At 37.8% G+C, this 19,260-nt stretch overlaps 3 protein-coding genes across 3 annotated transcripts; all 3 read left to right on the top strand.

Moving 5' to 3' along the window:
- The first annotated feature begins 440 nt into the window (after positions 1–440).
- LOC145212394 (uncharacterized) lies at positions 441–2,627 on the top strand. Its single transcript, XM_080080505.1, has 2 exons — positions 441–2,145; positions 2,310–2,627. Exons 1-2 carry the CDS (start codon positions 2,011–2,013, stop codon positions 2,625–2,627), a joined length of 453 nt encoding a protein of 150 aa, XP_079936631.1. The 5' UTR covers positions 441–2,010.
- A 439-nt stretch (positions 2,628–3,066) lies between these two features.
- LOC145212388 (uncharacterized) lies at positions 3,067–4,511 on the top strand. The gene is made up of 4 exons (XM_080080495.1): positions 3,067–3,132; positions 3,274–3,383; positions 3,778–3,961; positions 4,212–4,511. The coding sequence occupies exons 1-4, from the start codon at positions 3,123–3,125 to the stop codon at positions 4,436–4,438; spliced, it is 531 nt and encodes a 176-aa protein (XP_079936621.1). The 5' UTR covers positions 3,067–3,122; the 3' UTR covers positions 4,439–4,511.
- Positions 4,512–6,100: 1,589 nt separating this feature from the next.
- Positions 6,101–18,318, top strand: LOC145209147 (actin, cytoplasmic 2). Its single transcript, XM_080079404.1, has 14 exons — positions 6,101–6,269; positions 6,385–6,600; positions 6,814–6,922; positions 6,992–7,153; positions 7,386–7,513; positions 7,922–8,105; positions 8,219–8,418; positions 14,601–14,726; positions 14,851–15,066; positions 16,008–16,116; positions 16,191–16,352; positions 16,666–16,793; positions 17,165–17,348; positions 17,470–18,318. Exons 1-14 carry the CDS (start codon positions 6,147–6,149, stop codon positions 17,673–17,675), a joined length of 2,253 nt encoding a protein of 750 aa, XP_079935530.1. The 5' UTR covers positions 6,101–6,146; the 3' UTR covers positions 17,676–18,318.
- The last annotated feature ends 942 nt before the right edge of the window (positions 18,319–19,260 follow it).

Below are 19,260 nucleotides of genomic sequence, written 5' to 3'. Positions count from 1 at the left end.
CTTTTCATCCGTAAAATGAGGACAGAAACGCCATTCGGACAAGCTTCACTACAGATGCACAGATTTCGCAGACTTCGAAGATTTCGCATCCAGGAAAAAAACTGGGACTGTTAAAGTGACCCAAACATTTCTGGATCGATCTTGGTTTAGCGGTAGCCAATTAATCCGTTACCCAATTGCTGACATGACCCCGCACTGGATATGGCGCAAAGCCAGTTGGACGGATTTTATGACCAAAGGGCTACTGTTAACAGTGTGCTGTGAAAAGCACAGGGCGAATAAACGCTTTTGAAAAACTCGGTTAAGATAGCTGTGTTGCCCTAGTTTGTTGTTAATTGGAATACCACCATCTTTAAAAGTATGACAAACTGTACGTAAGTACCTGATCTTCTTTTCATCCTTTTCAAGAGCACAAAGCATTTTTTTGTTGATTTCTGACAACAGTCACTTTGTCACTTGACTTTACTATCGTTTGGCGCGTAGGTCTGTTGACCTGATTGCATGCATGGTTTCAGGGCGAAAGACCACGCACGGCGCAATAAATCGGAATAATAATAGGTTACTTTAGTGGTAAGATATGTTACCCATCCAATCCTGTCCTAAGTTTAATCCCGTGTGGTAAAGTGATTTCATTCAGAAATCGGACAAAAAAAATCAGATTGCCGGTAGATTTTTCTCATGTTATATAATGCTTCAGGATATTACAAAACATCCGGATAGGTCGCATAATTCGTTTTCGCAGTTAGTTGTTGCAGTCTAAACTTTATTTATTAAAAGTAAGCATTATTACTTTTACAATTGTGACAAAACTAGTCCCATTTTTTGTCAATTTGTAAGGATTTGTGATTTAGTGGCTATTAAAAATCTTTTAATCTTTGATTAAAGATGTAGGGAAACAATAAAATAAGCTATTGCTGCCAGGCATAATGTATAACAAAGTATTGCTCACGTAGGGAAACAATGTGTTTTTTAAAAAGCAAAGTGTACCAGAGTCCCAGGCGGCAGCTCTCAGATGGTTTACAATAAAAAAATAAAATGCGTAATGGTTAAAATATCATAAAAATCTGTTTTACGGTATGCAGTCAGTTTAGACAAAACGTTTACAATGAGCACAAAACAAGTTATGGTTTAATTAAATTTGGACACGTCACTTCACACAGTAACGATCGCTTTAAACCACAGCGGTTCCCAAACTGGGGTCCGCGGTCCATTAGGGGTCCGTGAGGCAATTTTGGGGGGACCGCGAAGCGGTTGAAGTAATTCTATAATCTTATTTGGCGTCAGTTTGTGCCACTAAATAAGTTTAAATCAAAGTAGAATTGAGAATCGACTGTCTCCATTGCTAAACAATGGCCTTTATTGAATGACAACTATCAAAAATGCAATTATTCGCGCACAATCGTAATGTTTTTGTCCTGTTTGTGATGTCACATGCTGTCTTTGGATGATTGTTATGCGCAATTTTGCATAACTAGCTAAAATCCTGCAATCAACTTTCGTTTTTATGAAATACACATTGAGGCTTAAGGACCGCGAGCCCTCGAAATAATGGCAAAGGGACCGTTTTGAAAAAAATATGAAAAAGTTTGGGAACCACTGCTTTAAACCATGTTGTAAATGTAATTGGCGCTTAAAAACTATTCTATACACAGTTTGCCACAGGGAAAGTAAAAGGGATTTAGAAGTAGGGTACAGCTCGTGTTAAACATGCATTCGGTTCAAACTTAGCGTCTTTGCAAAAAGTTTTGATTTACTCTTGTTGTTTCAAATATTATAATGTGCAAAACATTTAGGTAGTTTCGTAATTCATGTTTGAGATCTAAAAAAGAGTTTTAGAAAATGTCAACACAATACAACGGGTTAGTAGTATCGTTTTATTACTCCAGAGCTATTTACTTTTTTGCTTTAAAGTACTTTGATACCAAACGGAAAGAGGTTACCTAAGATTTATTTTGTGCAAAACTAAATAAAACTCAGGTTGACCAACCGTCAACAATTTTTATTCTAAATATGAGTGCAGCTGTTGTAATTGACAATGGTTCGTGGAGAATAAAGGCGGGATTCGCTGGAGATATTGATCCGGCTGTTGTGTTCTCACCAATGCACGACCCATTAGCAAGTCCGTTTAGTCCAATGCTTTCTGAGGTAATTTTTGTTATCATCGAAGTGATTTATTATCGTAAGTTATTTTGTGGCGTAGGCTTATTCATCTCAACAGAATATTTTTCATTAAGAAACAAGCTTGCCACTCTGCCTGATAAATTTTACCACCAGTCTCTATTCTACTATCCTCTCATTTTTTCCGACAGATAAACTTCGATGAAATAGAAAGGAGAGGGTTTGAACGCGGCGCTGGCAGTGTTCCAGGTTGGGAAAGATTGGGAAAAACAACTGAGGGCCTTCCACTTGTAAACCCAGTTGTGCGTGGAGAAATAACCAATTGGGACGACATGGAAAAGGTTTGGTTTCACTTATTTCGTGATCGCTTGTTTACATCAAGTTCCGAGCATCAAGTCCTGATCACAGAACCGGCCACAAGTACGAAGGTAAATAAAATGATTCGTTATTTTAGTTTTACAAGTTTATATGTTTACTGCGTTTATTACAAAGAACGGAAAGCTGGTTAATACTCATTTTCATTCCACCAATATTTAGTATTATCTCTCTTTTTAAAGGCCTAAACTAAAACAATATTTACACGCTACTCGCGAAAAAATAGCTCAAATTTGGTTTGAGTCTTTCGGTGTACCAGCCTTGTGTATTGAACATGCGGCCAAGCTTGCATTGAAATCCATTGGTAAAACAACTGGTAAGTTACTCCCCCTTTTCTTTCATTTTTTGTAAGTGACACAGTATGGGAACTGAACTCAAGTTGGGCCGGTATATACATTTAAAAACGAATCAATCAACTATGAAAAACTAAATGATGTCTCCAACCATGTAGTAAGCTTTTAGGTGAATCGGGAATCACGGTTCAGGATGGCGGTCGAGGTGTGTGATGATAAACGTTAACAATGATTTGCATTCATTAAAGAAAGCATTTAATATGTAACAAACGTATGGACGCTGACCTGGCAGACGCAGCTAAGGTCCGTTTTTGCAAATAATCGTTTCCTAAAAGGATGTATAAATGTAAGTATCATACTATCACTATAAAGAAAGCCATCGAGAAGCATGAACTCAACAATGTTTTATGTCCTTTTATTGTTAAAGGCTGTTGTGAAGTTATAGGAACTGCTAACCGTCCTTTTGTTTAAAACAACTTTTTTATAGTTGAACTCATTGAGAGGGTTAAAAGATCAGGCTACGTTGCCTTAAATTATAATGAAGAGATGAAAAAACCAAACGTAACCCAAGAACAAATTCCACTACCTAATGGAAATGTAAGCAACAGTTTTTTACTTATATATATATCGTAGTATTTCTTGACAAAAAAAAACAAAACTGGCGCATTACCTCAAAGCATGGCAAACGCCTGCTACTAATAATGTCAAAAAGTGTGGCCTACCCTTTAATTATACTAACGTCCTTTCTTTATTTTTATGTGTTTTTAACAGTTAGATGTTTTTTCGTATATTTTCGCCGACACGATGTGTTACGCTTACATACATATACATATATATATACCTCAAAATTTTGAGGACGCATGACTTAAAGCTTTTTATGAACTTAAATTTAAAACATAACAAAAACTCTTACTACATGAAAGGATTTGATTTCCATTACATTGTATAGGGTTTTCGAAGTTTAGTTTAGTAATTGTAGATGCGTTTGTAGACCATACCTGTTGGAGCTGAGTTATTCCGCATGACTGAACCGATGTTTGATCCCTCTATTATTGGAAAAGAAATCAATGGAGTTGATAAAATGATTAACAGATCAATCAACCAATGTGAGGTCGAAATTCGACAAGAACTACGGAAAAACATTATGTTAGCTGGTGGAAACACTATGTTTAAAGGTAAAGGACAGTATTGCAATCAAAGTGACACCAAACTATAGTTTATCTTCTTAACGTTTATGTCACACTGCGTGGTGATTTATTGTGTCCAGTTTTTTTAATTTTTGTTTAATTTTTTTTACTCATTTGGTACGTTGTATCGTATTTTTTCCGAAGCGCACTTGTTGTACTGATGCTCTGGTGAGCTAGAGCTTTTACGGGAAAAGGGTATGTTGTGAATTGATCCTATGTTATAAAATACTTACACCAGGTATGAAGGAACGAATTGATCAAAAGCTCTCAACCTCAACTTCCATCGAAGTGAGTACTTTAGTATCTCCTGACAGACATCACGGAGTGTGGAAGGGAGGATCACTGTATGCAGCCCAGTCTTCTTTGTCCGATAAAATGTGGACCAGTAATGCAGAGTATCAGGAATTTGGTCCTTCCATCATTTATCGTGAAAGATCAGTTGATGCAGATGAAGGTGATGAGTAAAGGCCTTTATCGTGATGACGATTTATGCGCATGCACAATATTGCAGCAAAATTCAAACATAACCCTATTTTAACTTAGGATGAGTACTGAGATATAACCAATGAAGTCTTTGATGCAAGGGTTAGGTAGCAAGCAGGCGCAATATCGTTATTAAGTGCAGCATAGATTTCAAACACTAAAGACCGCGCTCTGTCCACATTTTTGTTGATATCAGAATCAAATTTTGCCAAGGTGTAAGGGTGTCACTCATGTTGAAGCGTTGCCGTTACGCGTTAACATGTCGTGGCCATCAGTACAACCTGTAATTTACCGCTTTTCGACAGATTTTATGATTTTTAAACACGACGAAAACATTTGGTCACTAGGCATTCCTATATGACAAGGCGTAGGCTAGAAACACCTATAGCCTGTAGTGGGATTCGTCCCAACGACAACCTTTCCGGGACTCGCGCCCTATAACAACTAAGCAACACAGGCTCTGTGGTGAGCCCGTCGAAAGTTGAATCACAAGTACTGTTGCTTGTCTCGTATGCTGCACATAGCAGATTCGTATTAGGGAATGGCCAGTTCGACCACTAATAAGCTAAGATGAACAAAAATTTAATTTGGGAATCAGCCCTGAAGTGTTACAGTTACTTACATTCTGAACAGGGTTTTGAGAATCAACTTTTACAACAAATGAAATAATGGTCATACGCGCCGGCACACAAGGACAAGGTAGGGGCTTTGATTACCCCTTGTAATTTGTACAATATATGTACCCCCAAATTAACATATTTTGTCGAAAAAACTTGATAAATGAGTGTCACGCTCGAATAAGTGAAGATCACAAAACGATGCCTGTCTACGTGTCTTGTTTTTTTTTCGTTTAGTGTTTCAGGTTTTAGGCAACAAAATTGTCCTTTATATAAATATTATTACAGTCTGTTACAACTGTAAAGGATACTTTTAATTTCTTTTTTAATTTTTACAATTAATAGACAAGTCCGGATATACGTTGCAACCAATTACATTGGTGTTGGGCTGAAAAATAGGGATAAATATACTGATCTGCTGTAAATATTTTTCAGATTTCTGTGCAACAGTTTGTATTGTGATCGTGCTTTACAAACCCGGCTTATTTAACAAATTGTTTTTTTGATACAATGATTGCGTTTCAGCATATACAGCGGAAATAATCATACAGTGACGACAATTGAACACAGTCAACATTGATCGCAGAGGCCATTTTATGACCATATATGGTATCGAAACGCTTCTGCACGCCTGCGTTACAAACGTTTATATTTTAAACATTTCGAAGCGGAAACGGTTAACTAGCGATGGTCGCAAAACGTAGTTCCTCTGCTGAATAAATACGGCTTAAAGTAGAAGAGCAAAAACAAAAGCAGCTAAAAATAAAGGAGCATTTATTTGTTTCGTATCAAAGTACTCGTGGGAGAAAAACAGCTCTGTCAAGTAGGCTGTTTATAAAGATTAAAAACTAAAAGTAAAGGAGGTTTGGTCAAGGAATTCAAACAAAATGAAACTGCGTGGAATAATTACAGAACATAGAAGGGAGCTGAGAATAAGAATTCGTTTTTATAATTTTGACTACAGCTTTTTGGATTTGGCAAAGAAGTGGTTTGGTAATATCTTGTTTACAGAATAATTTTGTTCCAGAACTTCAGTATTTGTTTTGTAAACTATTGAATAAATCATTTGCGCAATGGCGGACGAAACGACAGCACTGGTTGTTGACAATGGATCGGGAATGTGCAAAGCTGGTTTTGGTGGAGATGATGCACCGAGGGCTGTGTTTCCATCAATTGTTGGACGTCCAAGACATCAGGTAACTGTAAATATTTGATTTTTCCTAAACATGCATTAAGACTCAAAATTTTTATTTGCTTGATAAATATGTAAATCAAGTATTGCTGTACTAACTATGTCAAAAAAACTTTTAGGGAGTGATGGTTGGTATGGGTCAAAAAGACAGTTACGTTGGAGATGAAGCACAAAGCAAGCGTGGTATTCTCACATTGAAATACCCAATTGAGCACGGAATTGTAACAAACTGGGACGACATGGAAAAGATCTGGCATCACACATTCTACAATGAACTGCGTGTTGCCCCTGAAGAGCATCCAATCTTGCTCACTGAAGCCCCGTTGAATCCAAAAGTATGTGTGATGTTTAAGTTGTCTTTCGGTGTGATGTTTAAGTTAATTTTTGGTCTGTGCAATGTAGACGTCGTCGCTAATCCGAAAAAATGCTGCGATATGTATCTTAGGAAAAACGCTATGAACTAACAGAAAACAAATCTTTAAATGTTCTGAACATGTTACTTATTACGAAACAAAACCCAGTGATTGTCGTTTTGTGATGTTTTGTAGGCCAACCGTGAAAAAATGACTCAAATTATGTTCGAGACCTTTAACACACCTGCAATGTACGTTGCCATTCAAGCTGTTTTATCTCTTTACGCCTCAGGAAGAACCACAGGTATATCGATTGATAGTTTGCTACTAGTGGTGAGGTCAAAAGCAAAAGTCCAACAAGTGTTTTTTGCAGGCATTGTATTTGACAGTGGTGATGGTGTTTCACATACTGTCCCTATTTACGAAGGATACGCGCTCCCGCACGCTATCTTGCGGTTAGATTTAGCTGGTCGCGATTTGACTGATTATCTCATGAAGATTCTTACCGAGAGAGGATACTCGTTTACGACAACAGGTATAACCTATAGCTTTCTTTTGCAAAAAGCACTTACATGCGGATTTAATAGGAAAGGTATTGTTTGGTGTAGTATCACCAACGTAGTGGAAGGAAAATAACAGGGCTTAAGAGGCAAAATATAACAAAATTTTACAACCAATGTTTGGCTGGATAAACATATAGCTGTTAAAAAACTCTCCAAACATCACAAAATTGGTAAAATTTTAACCAAGATAATTTTTACACCCAGCTGAACGTGAAATTGTGAGAGACATCAAAGAAAAACTGTGCTACGTTGCCCTTGACTTTGAACAGGAAATGCAGACTGCCACCGCCTGTAGCTCCATCGAAAAAAGTTACGAGCTTCCAGATGGTCAGGTAAACGACTATTTTACCTTATCTATAGTGCATTATTCTGCTCGGCTAAACTAATGCTTCCCGAGTTGTGGACCATGGCTCAGTAGTGGTTCACGAAAAACATTTTAAATGAGTCACAAAGCCTTTTGAACTTGTAGACATAATAATTAAATACGGTGTCACAATCGCATATCACCGCATAATAGTTTTAAAACCATAAATAGTTTTAAAACCAAATCGCATATCACCGCATGATAGTTTTAAAACAATAAAAATAAACCATGCACAAACCGATTTAGATTAAATATATGAGCCACGGACTAAAAAGTCTGGGAACCACTGAACTATATCGAAAACCTTCAGATACGTGCCTTTATTTTCATAGAATCATCGGTCAAAATATTTCAGATATGTTAAATAACTCTTAAGGTCATTACGATTGGAAATGAACGATTTCGATGTCCTGAAGCTCTGTTCCAACCAGCCTTTCTTGGAATGGAATCTGTAGGTATCCATGAAACTACCTACAATTCTATCATGAAGTGTGATGTCGACATCAGAAAAGACTTGTACGCCAACACTGTGCTTTCTGGGGGAAGCAGTATGTTCCAAGGTATGTCCCCGCAAAAACTTTTAAACAAAGTGGGGTAAGCTTAATTGTAATTAGTGAGCAATGTGAAAAATGAGTAATAAAAAAATAAAAATTAAACCACTCTTGTTAATTAGGTATCAGTGATCGTATGCAGAAGGAGATTACCGCTCTTGCTCCACCAACCATGAAGATCAAGATCGTTGCTCCTCCTGAGCGCAAATACTCCGTATGGATCGGAGGATCTATTCTCGCATCCCTCTCCACCTTCCAACAGATGTGGATCTCAAAACAAGAGTACGACGAATCTGGACCAAGCATTGTGCATCGCAAGTGCTTCTAAATTATCAGATGAAAATAAATTATCCCACCATTGCTTATGTAAGCCATATATTTCTGGAGCTGGTTTAATAACGTAATTTTGCCGATATAAAATGAGATGTTGTGTTGCAAATGTAACAAGTTGTATGAAAAAATATCTTGTCTTTGATTTAGTTTCGTTTGTCTATAATTTTTGACTTTTTCTTGGTTATAAACTGATGAAAATGTCCAGTCATTACACAATGCAACTAATCTTCGCACAACAAAAAATAAATTAAAATAATACCTAGCTAAAATTGCTATTTGCGAAAGACGGTAAAATTACCTTTTAGGTGTAAAGTTTCACAAATAAACTACAGGTAATAATTAAGCGGTCCCATCACCAAAATCTGCGAAACCTATTGTACCCTCTAAAAATGACCAGAATACGGAAAATGTGAGTTTGCTGCAGACTTTAATAACCGGCAGTTATCCATGATACATAGACCATTATTAGTTTGATAATGACATCTGAAAAAAGTTATTTCATTACATATCAAAATTTATTATTAGTGTATATTCCAGAGGTAAGTCTGTGATTGCGATCATGCAAAAATAAAAACTCGTCAAAATCTCTCACGAAGTTTAGATCATTGATTTTCCGGAACGAATATACTTTGTTTGGATTGGACAATCGATCTTTGCATCTGTCTCCACTTTTTAACAGATGTGGTTTTGCAAACATGGACTCAAATCTGCATTGCAATACCGTATTGAAATTTTGACAAAAACTTTTTGTTCGAAGTAACACACTAAACCAGCGGTTCTCAAAATTTTATAATTTTTTGTCATAACGGTCCGTTCGCTATTTTTTTCGAGCACTCGCGATCCAAGCTAAATATATTATAAAACTAAAAATATATTGGCAAAAAAACCGTCGAGTTACCAACTAAAAGTTAGTTTATTCCTTTGGAAAGCATTTCCACAACAACATGCAGAACGGGTTTAGTTTCTTAAGATCACTTTGCGTGTGAATGTTTCAAGGGCACCCTATTACGTCACAAACAAGACTAAAACAATATAAATATAGTGCGCGAACAATCGCCTCTGCTTGTCACTGGTAAATAAAGCAAGGTACCACTTCCTGTCACAGAATACTCGTTTATCTGTCTCATTTTTGCGAATTCAGTCACAAACGCTGATATTACATATATTATTGTAGAAATACGTTAGGCTCCTCGAGGTTCCACTGAAACCGCGTGGCGAACCCCTAAGGGACCGCGGACCCCAGTTTAAGAACTGCTGGACTAAACCTTGATGTAAAAATGCCGAAACAACTTGTTTGTTGGAGTGCTACAAATATAATGCAAGACATGTAATGTTTCGGCGTTGCGACAATAATCGTACTAAGCAAAGTATTTTTTGTTTTGTCTAGCACAGGGGTCACCAAACTTTTTTCACAGCGGGCCGGATAAGTTTAATAATGATTCGCGCTGGTCGCATAGTTTGCACGCCCCAGCGCCGTCTTTCCAAACTTAGCCCTCGAGGCGATTTTTGTAGGGGGGCAAGAGATGGTCTTTCCACAATCCTATTTAAAATCTGGTAATGCGACTGTTAAATTGTACAGTTGGTCTCATCTTACGAGCAATGCTTGTATGTTACGTCACAAATCACAAAATAAGGCAATTATTTGCGCACAATTAACACTTGTAGTTTTGTTTATGACGTAACAAACCGGTTTGGATCAATCTTGGGCGTTGTAATTCTATCTCAAAACGGGAAATCTGGACCAAGCCTTTGTAGCAATTCCTCATGATATATCTGTTAACATTTTTGACATGTAAATTTTTTGAAACTGTGAACGCGCTCCGGTTAGAAGCACGGAACGTCACACGAGGGAAGAATTAAAACGCCCTTCCTAAGGGACTCCGTCTACACAGGTAGGTGGAGTGGTGGGATTCAGCCGGTTCGCACCGGTTGTATAGAACCGTCTCACGAAATTTTATGAGATCAGCGAACCGGTTAGCATTACTGGTAAATGTCAATGGACTTTTGTAATAGAACTGACCAGACTTGCAAGTCGGGGCGGGTTCGGGCTTAGGTATTTGTGAGAAAACGGGCTTAAAACGGGCCTGACTTTGCGTTCCGTGTCCGCCATTTAAAAAAAAATCACTCCGGTAAAATCAGGTAAGTAACAGTCTCTGGCTTTGAACTCATGCTCACCCTACTTTTAAAACGTATTGTTTACGCCATTGTCTACTTTTGTTCATTGTGTTTGTTGTCTTTCCCTTGTTTCTTTCTCATCCTTTGTTCCAAGGCTTACGTGGATAGGCCTGTCAATCAAAATTTCGGGCCTAAACGGGCTTCTCAACAACGTTTCGGGTTCGGGCTCAGATTTCGGGCCCGCTTGTAACTCTGGAACCGACTGACAAAAAAATTGAATCCCACCTACCAAGTCTGGGTAGGTGTTTTGCAGATCTTACAGTAGAGCGAACACATTAAATGCAGAACATAGGAGACGATTTATACACAAAGCTTAGCGTTGTATATTTTGCTTCAAATGAAGAAATACAGCACAAACCTTACCTCTTGTGGTAACCGAAAGAAGTAAATATCACGGGTATTCCACTCGCAATATTTATCTGTCACACACCTAAACATACAATAAGATATATCACCACAATGCGCCTGTATGAGGTCAGACACAATTCTTGTCAAAGCTATGTTGGGAGACAGTACAAGCATAGGGTTGCGCTGCCTTTTAATAGCTATGAGGCGTGACTGTATGCGCCCACAAAGCACAGCATGGGCGATCGCTTTATTCCCAAATTCCGGTTTTAAATGCGCTCTTACTCGCGCCCAGAAACTCCAAAATACCGTAGCCAAAATAACAAACGTTTGTTCAGCCGGCACAAGTCAATTCAAAGTTCCGCGAATTACGAAATCAAGTTATAATCCACTGCACACCAAGAAGCTACAAACAATCACTTTAACAGTATATTTTTGCAGTTGCTCACCGGTACAGAAATGCAAGCGTCTTGCAGTAGTTTGAATCAATGTCCACGCTTACGCCTAACCGCATAAACACAAAAACGAACAGTACCAGTTACTTAAGGTAAGCACGTGCTGTCTTTACAACTTTCAGTCACTAATGTCCGCGAGGCAGTTACGCTGCCAAATAGTGATGTCAGTGAAACAATACCAATGTTGTGACGTCACTTAACTAGACTGTGACAGATAATATCCCAGGGTTGCACAACATTGCGTCAACCAACCAAGTGAAAGACTACTGGCGGGAACATAGAAAACATAAAAATGTGTTTAACGGTGATGTAACATATAGAACAGGGCTACTCAAATAATTTTGATCCAGATAAAAAAGTAAAAATTACCGAGATCTGGGCACTTCTGTAAGTAATGCAAACGTAATCTTGTTTTGGTCAATTTAGGTTTTGCTAATAGGGAGGATTGCGTCCAAGATGAACTCATTTGTTCGATCCGAATGCTTATTTCAGCAAAACAAAAGCTTGAACTCGGCTTTATGCCTAAATCTGTTCCTTGCAAAAGTATATTGGCACAACATCATACTAAACATATTTTTTCTACAGAAAAAAACTATAGTTTTTGCAGGATTACTCCGGATGGCAATGGTCCAGGTTATTACATCACAAATAAAATTGTGCACAAACAATCGCCATTGAGTTAATTGTGTAGTGGAACATTTCATGAAAGTTTTTTTTCGTCACAGTTGCACAATCTGACCTCGCATATAAGATTTTGAAAAATTTTTTTGACCGTCGAGGTCCACATCCAGCGCCCCAATGGTCCGGATATTGGACCGCGGTCCGCCATTTGAGTAGCCCTGATATAGAATTTGGTCACGCTTCACGTGACGATACCACCGAAACGGTCCCCCAAATTTCTCCAGCGGTTTCACAAAATTTGCCAGTAACCTAATAAATAATTCGTTTAAGCAAATATGGCTATTTTTTGGTATTTAAATGAAACACTTGCGGTCTCTTAAAACTACTTAGCGGTCACCCAAACCAAACCTTAAAAAAACCTGTACACGATAAACACGCCTTTCCAATACACCGACACAGCACCGTCGACTTCGGTTTGACACCAAACTCACGTCAGTCGCACATTTAGCTAATTTTCGATGATGACATCATTATTATGAGATGAAAGATGATTTTATTTCGCTTGGTGAACATAGCAATACAATAGCACTAAGCAAATCAACAAACCGGAAAAAGCAACGCAACGTTACCGCATTAAAAGGCGTTATGTGACTGGGGCTACAAGGCATTATCACATTTAATATCACCATACACATCACTTCTTACCGTCATTCAGTCTTTATATGTTTGAAATGGGGCGAATAATTAAGTAGGTAAAAAAATGTAAACTTATCAACAATTTGCGGCGCTTTTGTAATTCAAAAAATGCCTAAATTGACGATTGGTATGTGAATACTATTCGTTTCTTTAGTCAACGAAAAGCTACTTCATTTTGCATTACTTCTGTGGAAAATGAACATATACTGGTGGACACTAAATTCCCCCAACATGCGCACGCGTGGCTGGGCATAAGTTTACTGACGTATCAGAACAAAGGGAAGCAGCGACGGCTTAAGCCCAAACACACAACTCACACAACCAATCTATTAAAAAAATACACTTTAGACAGCTTTTCCAGGCAGTCTGTTCGTTTGTCTCTAATTAAAGCATTTTGCGATGATGTTGTACAACAACAGCATCTGGTAGTAATTGGATACTTGGTTCTTTTGCATGACCCTGTTTTACTCAATTTAACTTGATACAAAGAGCTGTATATTGCGGGCGTCAACAAACGAAATTTTTTTTTTGTTTCTTGACCAACTTTTTTTTTTTTTGTAAAAATGTGAAACAGGAAAACATTGACTTCATGGTAGACTTTTGGGACTTGATTGTTTTATAACTAACATGCTCACTTTATCTTTGCTGGTTGCTTACCCTGATAAAGGTCAAATGTCAAAATTGTAAAGAATCTGTTTACTTGCTCCAACAGGTGTAAGTCCATGCAATCAACCTAGGCTACATGTAGACGTTGTACCCTTCTTTGCACAAAGCTGCAAAATGATTACGTACACTACAGTTTGACAGGTTCTACCATGTGCCGGTAATTTTTCTGGAGCTGACGCAAACTGCAATACTCACATTTTGTACATTGTGAGATTTTGTACATGTTGGTCATGTTGATGACTTTTGGTTTGGATTGTCCTTCTTCAGTTTTATATGTGCCTTGCTCACTTCTGCAGCCTGACACATATTGTGATTTCTTATTCTTTTTCACCCTTTAACATATGTTTTTTATATTTCTGTCACTTAGTTGAAAGAAATATGTGAACGACAACATTCTGTGATAGTGTTTATATTGTACCATGGGAGCAGAATAGCATTGTTTAAGAATCAAATGATGATAAATAATAGACCAATTGTTGTTACTTTTTGCATGTGCATTAGTAAAGGACCCGTACCATTTTTATGTAGTTTTCACCTCCTACAATATCTTACAACCAATGACATTAGCGTGGGAATAAAAGACAGTATACTAAACTGCTGCAATATTCAGATTTCTCTGCAGGAAAATTTATATTGTTATCATGTTTTACAAAACCGTCTCACTTAATAACTTGTTTTTTTTTTGGACAGGGTGGGTGCGTTTCGGCACATAAACCGGAAATAAGCGAATGGTGACATCAGTTTTACACACAGTGAAAATTGATCGCAGAGGCGATTTTAAGACCATGTATGGTATCGAAACGCTTCTGTTCGGCCCAGTTGCAAACGTTTGTGTTTTGATTCCTGTGAAACGCGAAAATATACAGGAAACGGATAATTAGTGATAATTGCTAAACATGTATCCGCAGCAAAACAAATGCAGCAGCGGTAAGTAAATGGACAAACCATTTCTTTGGGTATTTCTTTGGGTAAGCTAGGTAATTGAACTAGCCAAAAATGCGGGAGCAATTCAATTGTTTCAATAGAGCTGCGTTCATTTTAGCACAGGACAAATATAACTGTAAAAGAGAACTGTGAATCGGATTTCGGTTTTAAGTTTAGGTTTGTGACTTTTGGGATTTGCCATCATGTGGTTTGTTTAAAATATGTTTTCATAACAATTTCGTTCCAGAACATTTTATTTGTTTAACCAAATATTCACTAATTTCGTTGAACAATGTCGGAGGAAGCGGCGGCACTGGTTGTTGACAATGGATCTGGAATGTGTAAGGCCGGTTTTGCTGGAGATGATGCACCTAGAGCTGTGTTTCCTTCAATTGTCGGACGCCCGAGACATCAGGTAATTGTAAATTTTATGATATTTGATTTTTGCCAAATATGCATTTATGACTTAAAACTTCATTCATTTGATAAATAATTAGGTCAAGCATTGAAGGACGAGTTATCCAAAACATGTGTTGCAGGGTGTGATGGTTGGTATGGGCCAGAAGGACAGTTACGTTGGAGATGAAGCTCAAAGCAAGCGTGGTATCCTCACATTGAAATACCCAATTGAACACGGAATCGTAACCAACTGGGACGACATGGAAAAGATCTGGCATCACACATTCTACAATGAACTGCGTGTTGCCCCCGAAGACCACCCAGTTTTGCTTACCGAAGCCCCTCTTAATCCAAAAGTATGCTGGGGTGTTTCCTGCTCAATCTGTATTCATGCATAATGTACAAACCATTTTACCATATAAATTGACGTATTTATAATTGAAATATAGCATATCTTAAAGCAGGGGTGACAAAACCACAGCCCGCGGGCTATATATGGACCGCGAAGTAACTTTAAGAAGTTACGTGTTTTACTCTGGCGGAATACCTTGTCAGGCCAGTGAGTTTACATGATACAATCATTCTCTCTTAGTGCTATATGAAACGTTATAACAGGATGATCGAAATAGCCCATCTTTAGAACCAGCAATTGCAACTCTTGTGTCATTGTATGCCACTGTTTTCAAATAAAGCAACAAAGCACAGTTGGTTCTTTCGCTTTGCTACACTATGTAGGCTATCTGTTTGTTATTTATTACAATATGGTTTCAAATGCAGTTAATGACATTGATTTTTTTGAAAATTTGTTTTTAATAATGCAATTTTGTTGTTGTTATGTTACACTACAACAAATGTTTGGATAGTGCGGCCCTGGACTTACTAATAAGTTTGTTTTTGGTCTTTTTTGTGTTTTTAAGTTGTTTCAGTTTAACACCCCTGTCTTAAAGCACCACTAAAGCAGGAAACCGATTGAATTTTAGCGACGTAAAACTATGAAATGTCGTAGAGTATAGTGTTACAAAAATAAACTTGCTGCAAGTTTAAACACGTTGGCAATTATTTCGCTGTTATTTTTTACCTTAGTGTTAATTATTACCTAGTAGTTATTTCGTTTCTGTTAATTATTACCTTTATACCTTAGTAAGTAGAATCAGTTTGTTGTGTAATACATGCAAATTTTAGGTCTGTCTAATCGACTTCTTTGCTAATCCGAGATATATTACGCCGGTTTTCACGGCTAAATTTTATCAGTTTATACGAAATAAAACCGTTGACTGTGTTTTGTAATTTTTTGTAGGCAAACCGTGAAAAAATGACTCAAATTATGTTCGAGACATTTAACACACCTACAATGTACGTTGCCATTCAAGCTGTTCTCTCTCTTTATGCCTCCGGCCGAACCACAGGTGTGTTACGGGGTTGTCGAGGTGAAACTATTTCTTAGATCATTAGAAATATCAACAAGTGTTTTCTTTCACAGGCATTGTGTTTGACAGCGGTGACGGTGTTTCACATACTGTTCCAATTTACGAAGGATACGCGCTTCCACACGCCATCTTGCGTTTAGATTTGGCTGGTCGCGATTTGACTGATTATCTCATGAAGATTCTCCACGAGAGAGGATACTCTTTCACCACCACAGGTTAGTAATTTCCACAAAGCAATCTATTTGCTGGTGAACTTTTGAGGATACTCCACATGTGCGTAAATCAACACATGGAGCTTTCTTGTGTATAAAGCTCTAAAGTTCAGGTTTACATGGAAATTGAAGGAATATATTACCTTGTTGCTATTAACGCAGTTGAAATATTGGTAGTAGGAATTGAAGGTCAACACTTGACCCTAACAAAATTATTTGACTAAAGTTTAGATGGTTAAAAATATGCCTAAAAAGCAACTTTTCTCAAAGGCACCCCACCGCAGTTTATATTTTAACCTGGGTCATTCACACACAGCTGAACGTGAAATCGTGAGAGATATAAAAGAAAAACTGTGCTACGTGGCCCTTGACTTTGAACAGGAAATGCAGACTGCTGCTTCTAGTAGCTCTATCGAAAAAAGCTACGAGCTTCCCGACGGTCAGGTAAAACATTATTTCCCAGCATTACAGCTTTAGGGGAAAGGTGGATCATTACCAAATGTTGTTCTGCACATCCCCAAAGTGAAAGCATGTCCATCTTGTTTTCAGACAATAACCGTATAGTTTCGATTTGACACGCTTCATACACAAAGGTTTGCGATGTTTTTTTTACCTGAAAATCAAAACTGTCAGAAAAAAAGGATTGGGTAAAGCACTTTATATTTATTGAACTAAAAAGAACTATAAAAACATGGCTATCGCGAGTTTTTGCAAAACTGTTTTGAAACCAGCATGTGGTGATGAGCCATGCACAAAACGATTTTGACTATCATGCGGACCACGGACGTTTTTCCCAATCTGTTACATTTTTTTAGGTCATTACGATTGGAAATGAACGATTTCGATGTCCTGAAGCTTTCTTCCAACCAGCCTTTCTTGGAATGGAATCTGCAGGTATCCACGAAACTACCTACAATTCTATCATGAAGTGTGATGTCGACATCAGAAAAGATTTGTACGCCAACACTGTGCTTTCCGGTGGTAGCACAATGTTCCCAGGTATGTCCCCTAACAACTTTTAAACATAATGTGGCTTAACTGTTATTGGCCAGCAAAGTAAAAACTGAGTAGCAAAAAAAGGAAGAAAAAAATCAACCAGTCATTGCTTATTACTTAATAGGTATAAGTGATCGTATGCAAAAAGAGATTACCGCTCTTGCTCCACCAACCATGAAGGTCAAGATCATTGCTCCTCCTGAACGCAAATACTCCGTATGGATCGGAGGATCTATTCTCGCTTCCCTCTCCACATTCCAACAGATGTGGATCTCAAAACAAGAGTACGACGAATCTGGACCAAGCATTGTGCATCGCAAGTGCTTCTAAATTATCAGATAACAATAAGTTATCCTATCGTTGCTTATGTAAACTACATATATTCGGACAATCTTGTTTAATGACGACTTTGATTCGTCGATATGTAATATGATGTTGAGTTGTAAATGTAACAATGTGTAAAGGTTGTTAAATTACAAGTCATACAGTGGTGGGATTCAGCCGTTTCGCACCGGTTCTATAGAACCGTCTCACGAAATTTTACGAGATCAGCGAACCGGTTAGCAATGCTGGTTACTGTCAATGGACTTCTGAACAGAACCTGGTGAAAAAATATGACTTTTGTGATAGAACCGGCTGACAAAAAATTGAATCCCACCACTGAAGTCATGTTCTTGCTTGGTTATGTTGAGCGTATGTTACTCGAAGATTTATAACTGGAGCAATTAAAATTATACCTGGGTCAATTGATATTTTGGGTTTTAGTGCTTTACTTAAAAATATGATAAAACAGGACATTTTTGACATCTAGAAGAAGAAAAATATGCTGGTGCAAGTCAATTTCTGCCCCTACCCCCCTTTGAAGACTAAAGTCATTTCTAGAATAGTTTGTTTAGTTGCACTACGGTTTATGCACAGATGATCAAGCGTTTAATACTTTTATTCGTGAACCAATACAAACAAAAGCATGTTGGCCAATGGTAATTGACACTAATTAAACAGCTTGCACATGAACGTCAAACGTTTAGAGCAGCGGTGTGCAACAGGTGGCCCGCTGGCCACAATCAGACCCGCCAAGCTATTTAGTGTGGCCCTCACCGACACACTGATTTAAAGGAAATATGTAATTCTTGCGGAAATTCTGCAAATATTTCACTATTTTTTGGCAAATCTCCTAAGTTGCTATACTATACGTAACAAGTAAAATCTAAATCAGCGTTTTCCAACTGGTGGGCCACACAGCAGTTTGAAAGTACTTCACCAAATGTGACGTAATAATTTCCTTTGTCTAGTAAACAATTATTTTGTTGTGAAAGCCAGCGTTCCGGCGAAACTCTGTTTTAGAAAATAAATGTCTTGATGCTTTGGAAGAATTTTAAATTTATTGTGTACGTGAAAAAAATCGTGTGGCCTTCACTTGATGTCCAAAATTGGTTATTTGACCCACCGACGAAATGTTGCACAGCCCTGATTTAGAGTTTTGAAAACCTAAAATTCCTAAATTTTAATGCATGCGCTTCTGCTATAACATGTACAATTAATTTTTACTCGTTTCATCGGATTACAACGCTCTTTGATGCAACGTCAGTTTGTTACGTCACAGAAATAACTGCAAGTGTTAATTGTGCGCGAACAATTGCCTTTATCACTTGTGACGTAATACAGAAGCATTGCTGGTAAGATGGGATTAACTACACAACTTAAAAGTCGTACTACGAGACTTTAAATAGGATTGTAGAAGAGACCATTTCTTGAAAATCGCCTGTGGGGCAAGTTTGGAGGGACATGTAAACCATTCGGCCTCGCGAACCATTATTATACTTATCCGGTCCGGAGTGAAAAAGGCAACTGTTGCTTTATAACTTTGGCCCATAACTTACACGACTTGTACTGCAATAAATGTTACCGTTGACAT

This window comes from Phallusia mammillata, chromosome 1, assembly GCF_965637545.1.
Source record: "Phallusia mammillata chromosome 1, kaPhaMamm4.hap1.1, whole genome shotgun sequence".
Lineage (NCBI taxonomy): Eukaryota > Metazoa > Chordata > Ascidiacea > Phlebobranchia > Ascidiidae > Phallusia > Phallusia mammillata.
Note: the sequence above shows the minus strand (reverse complement) of the source record. Positions and strands in the feature narration are given on the sequence as shown.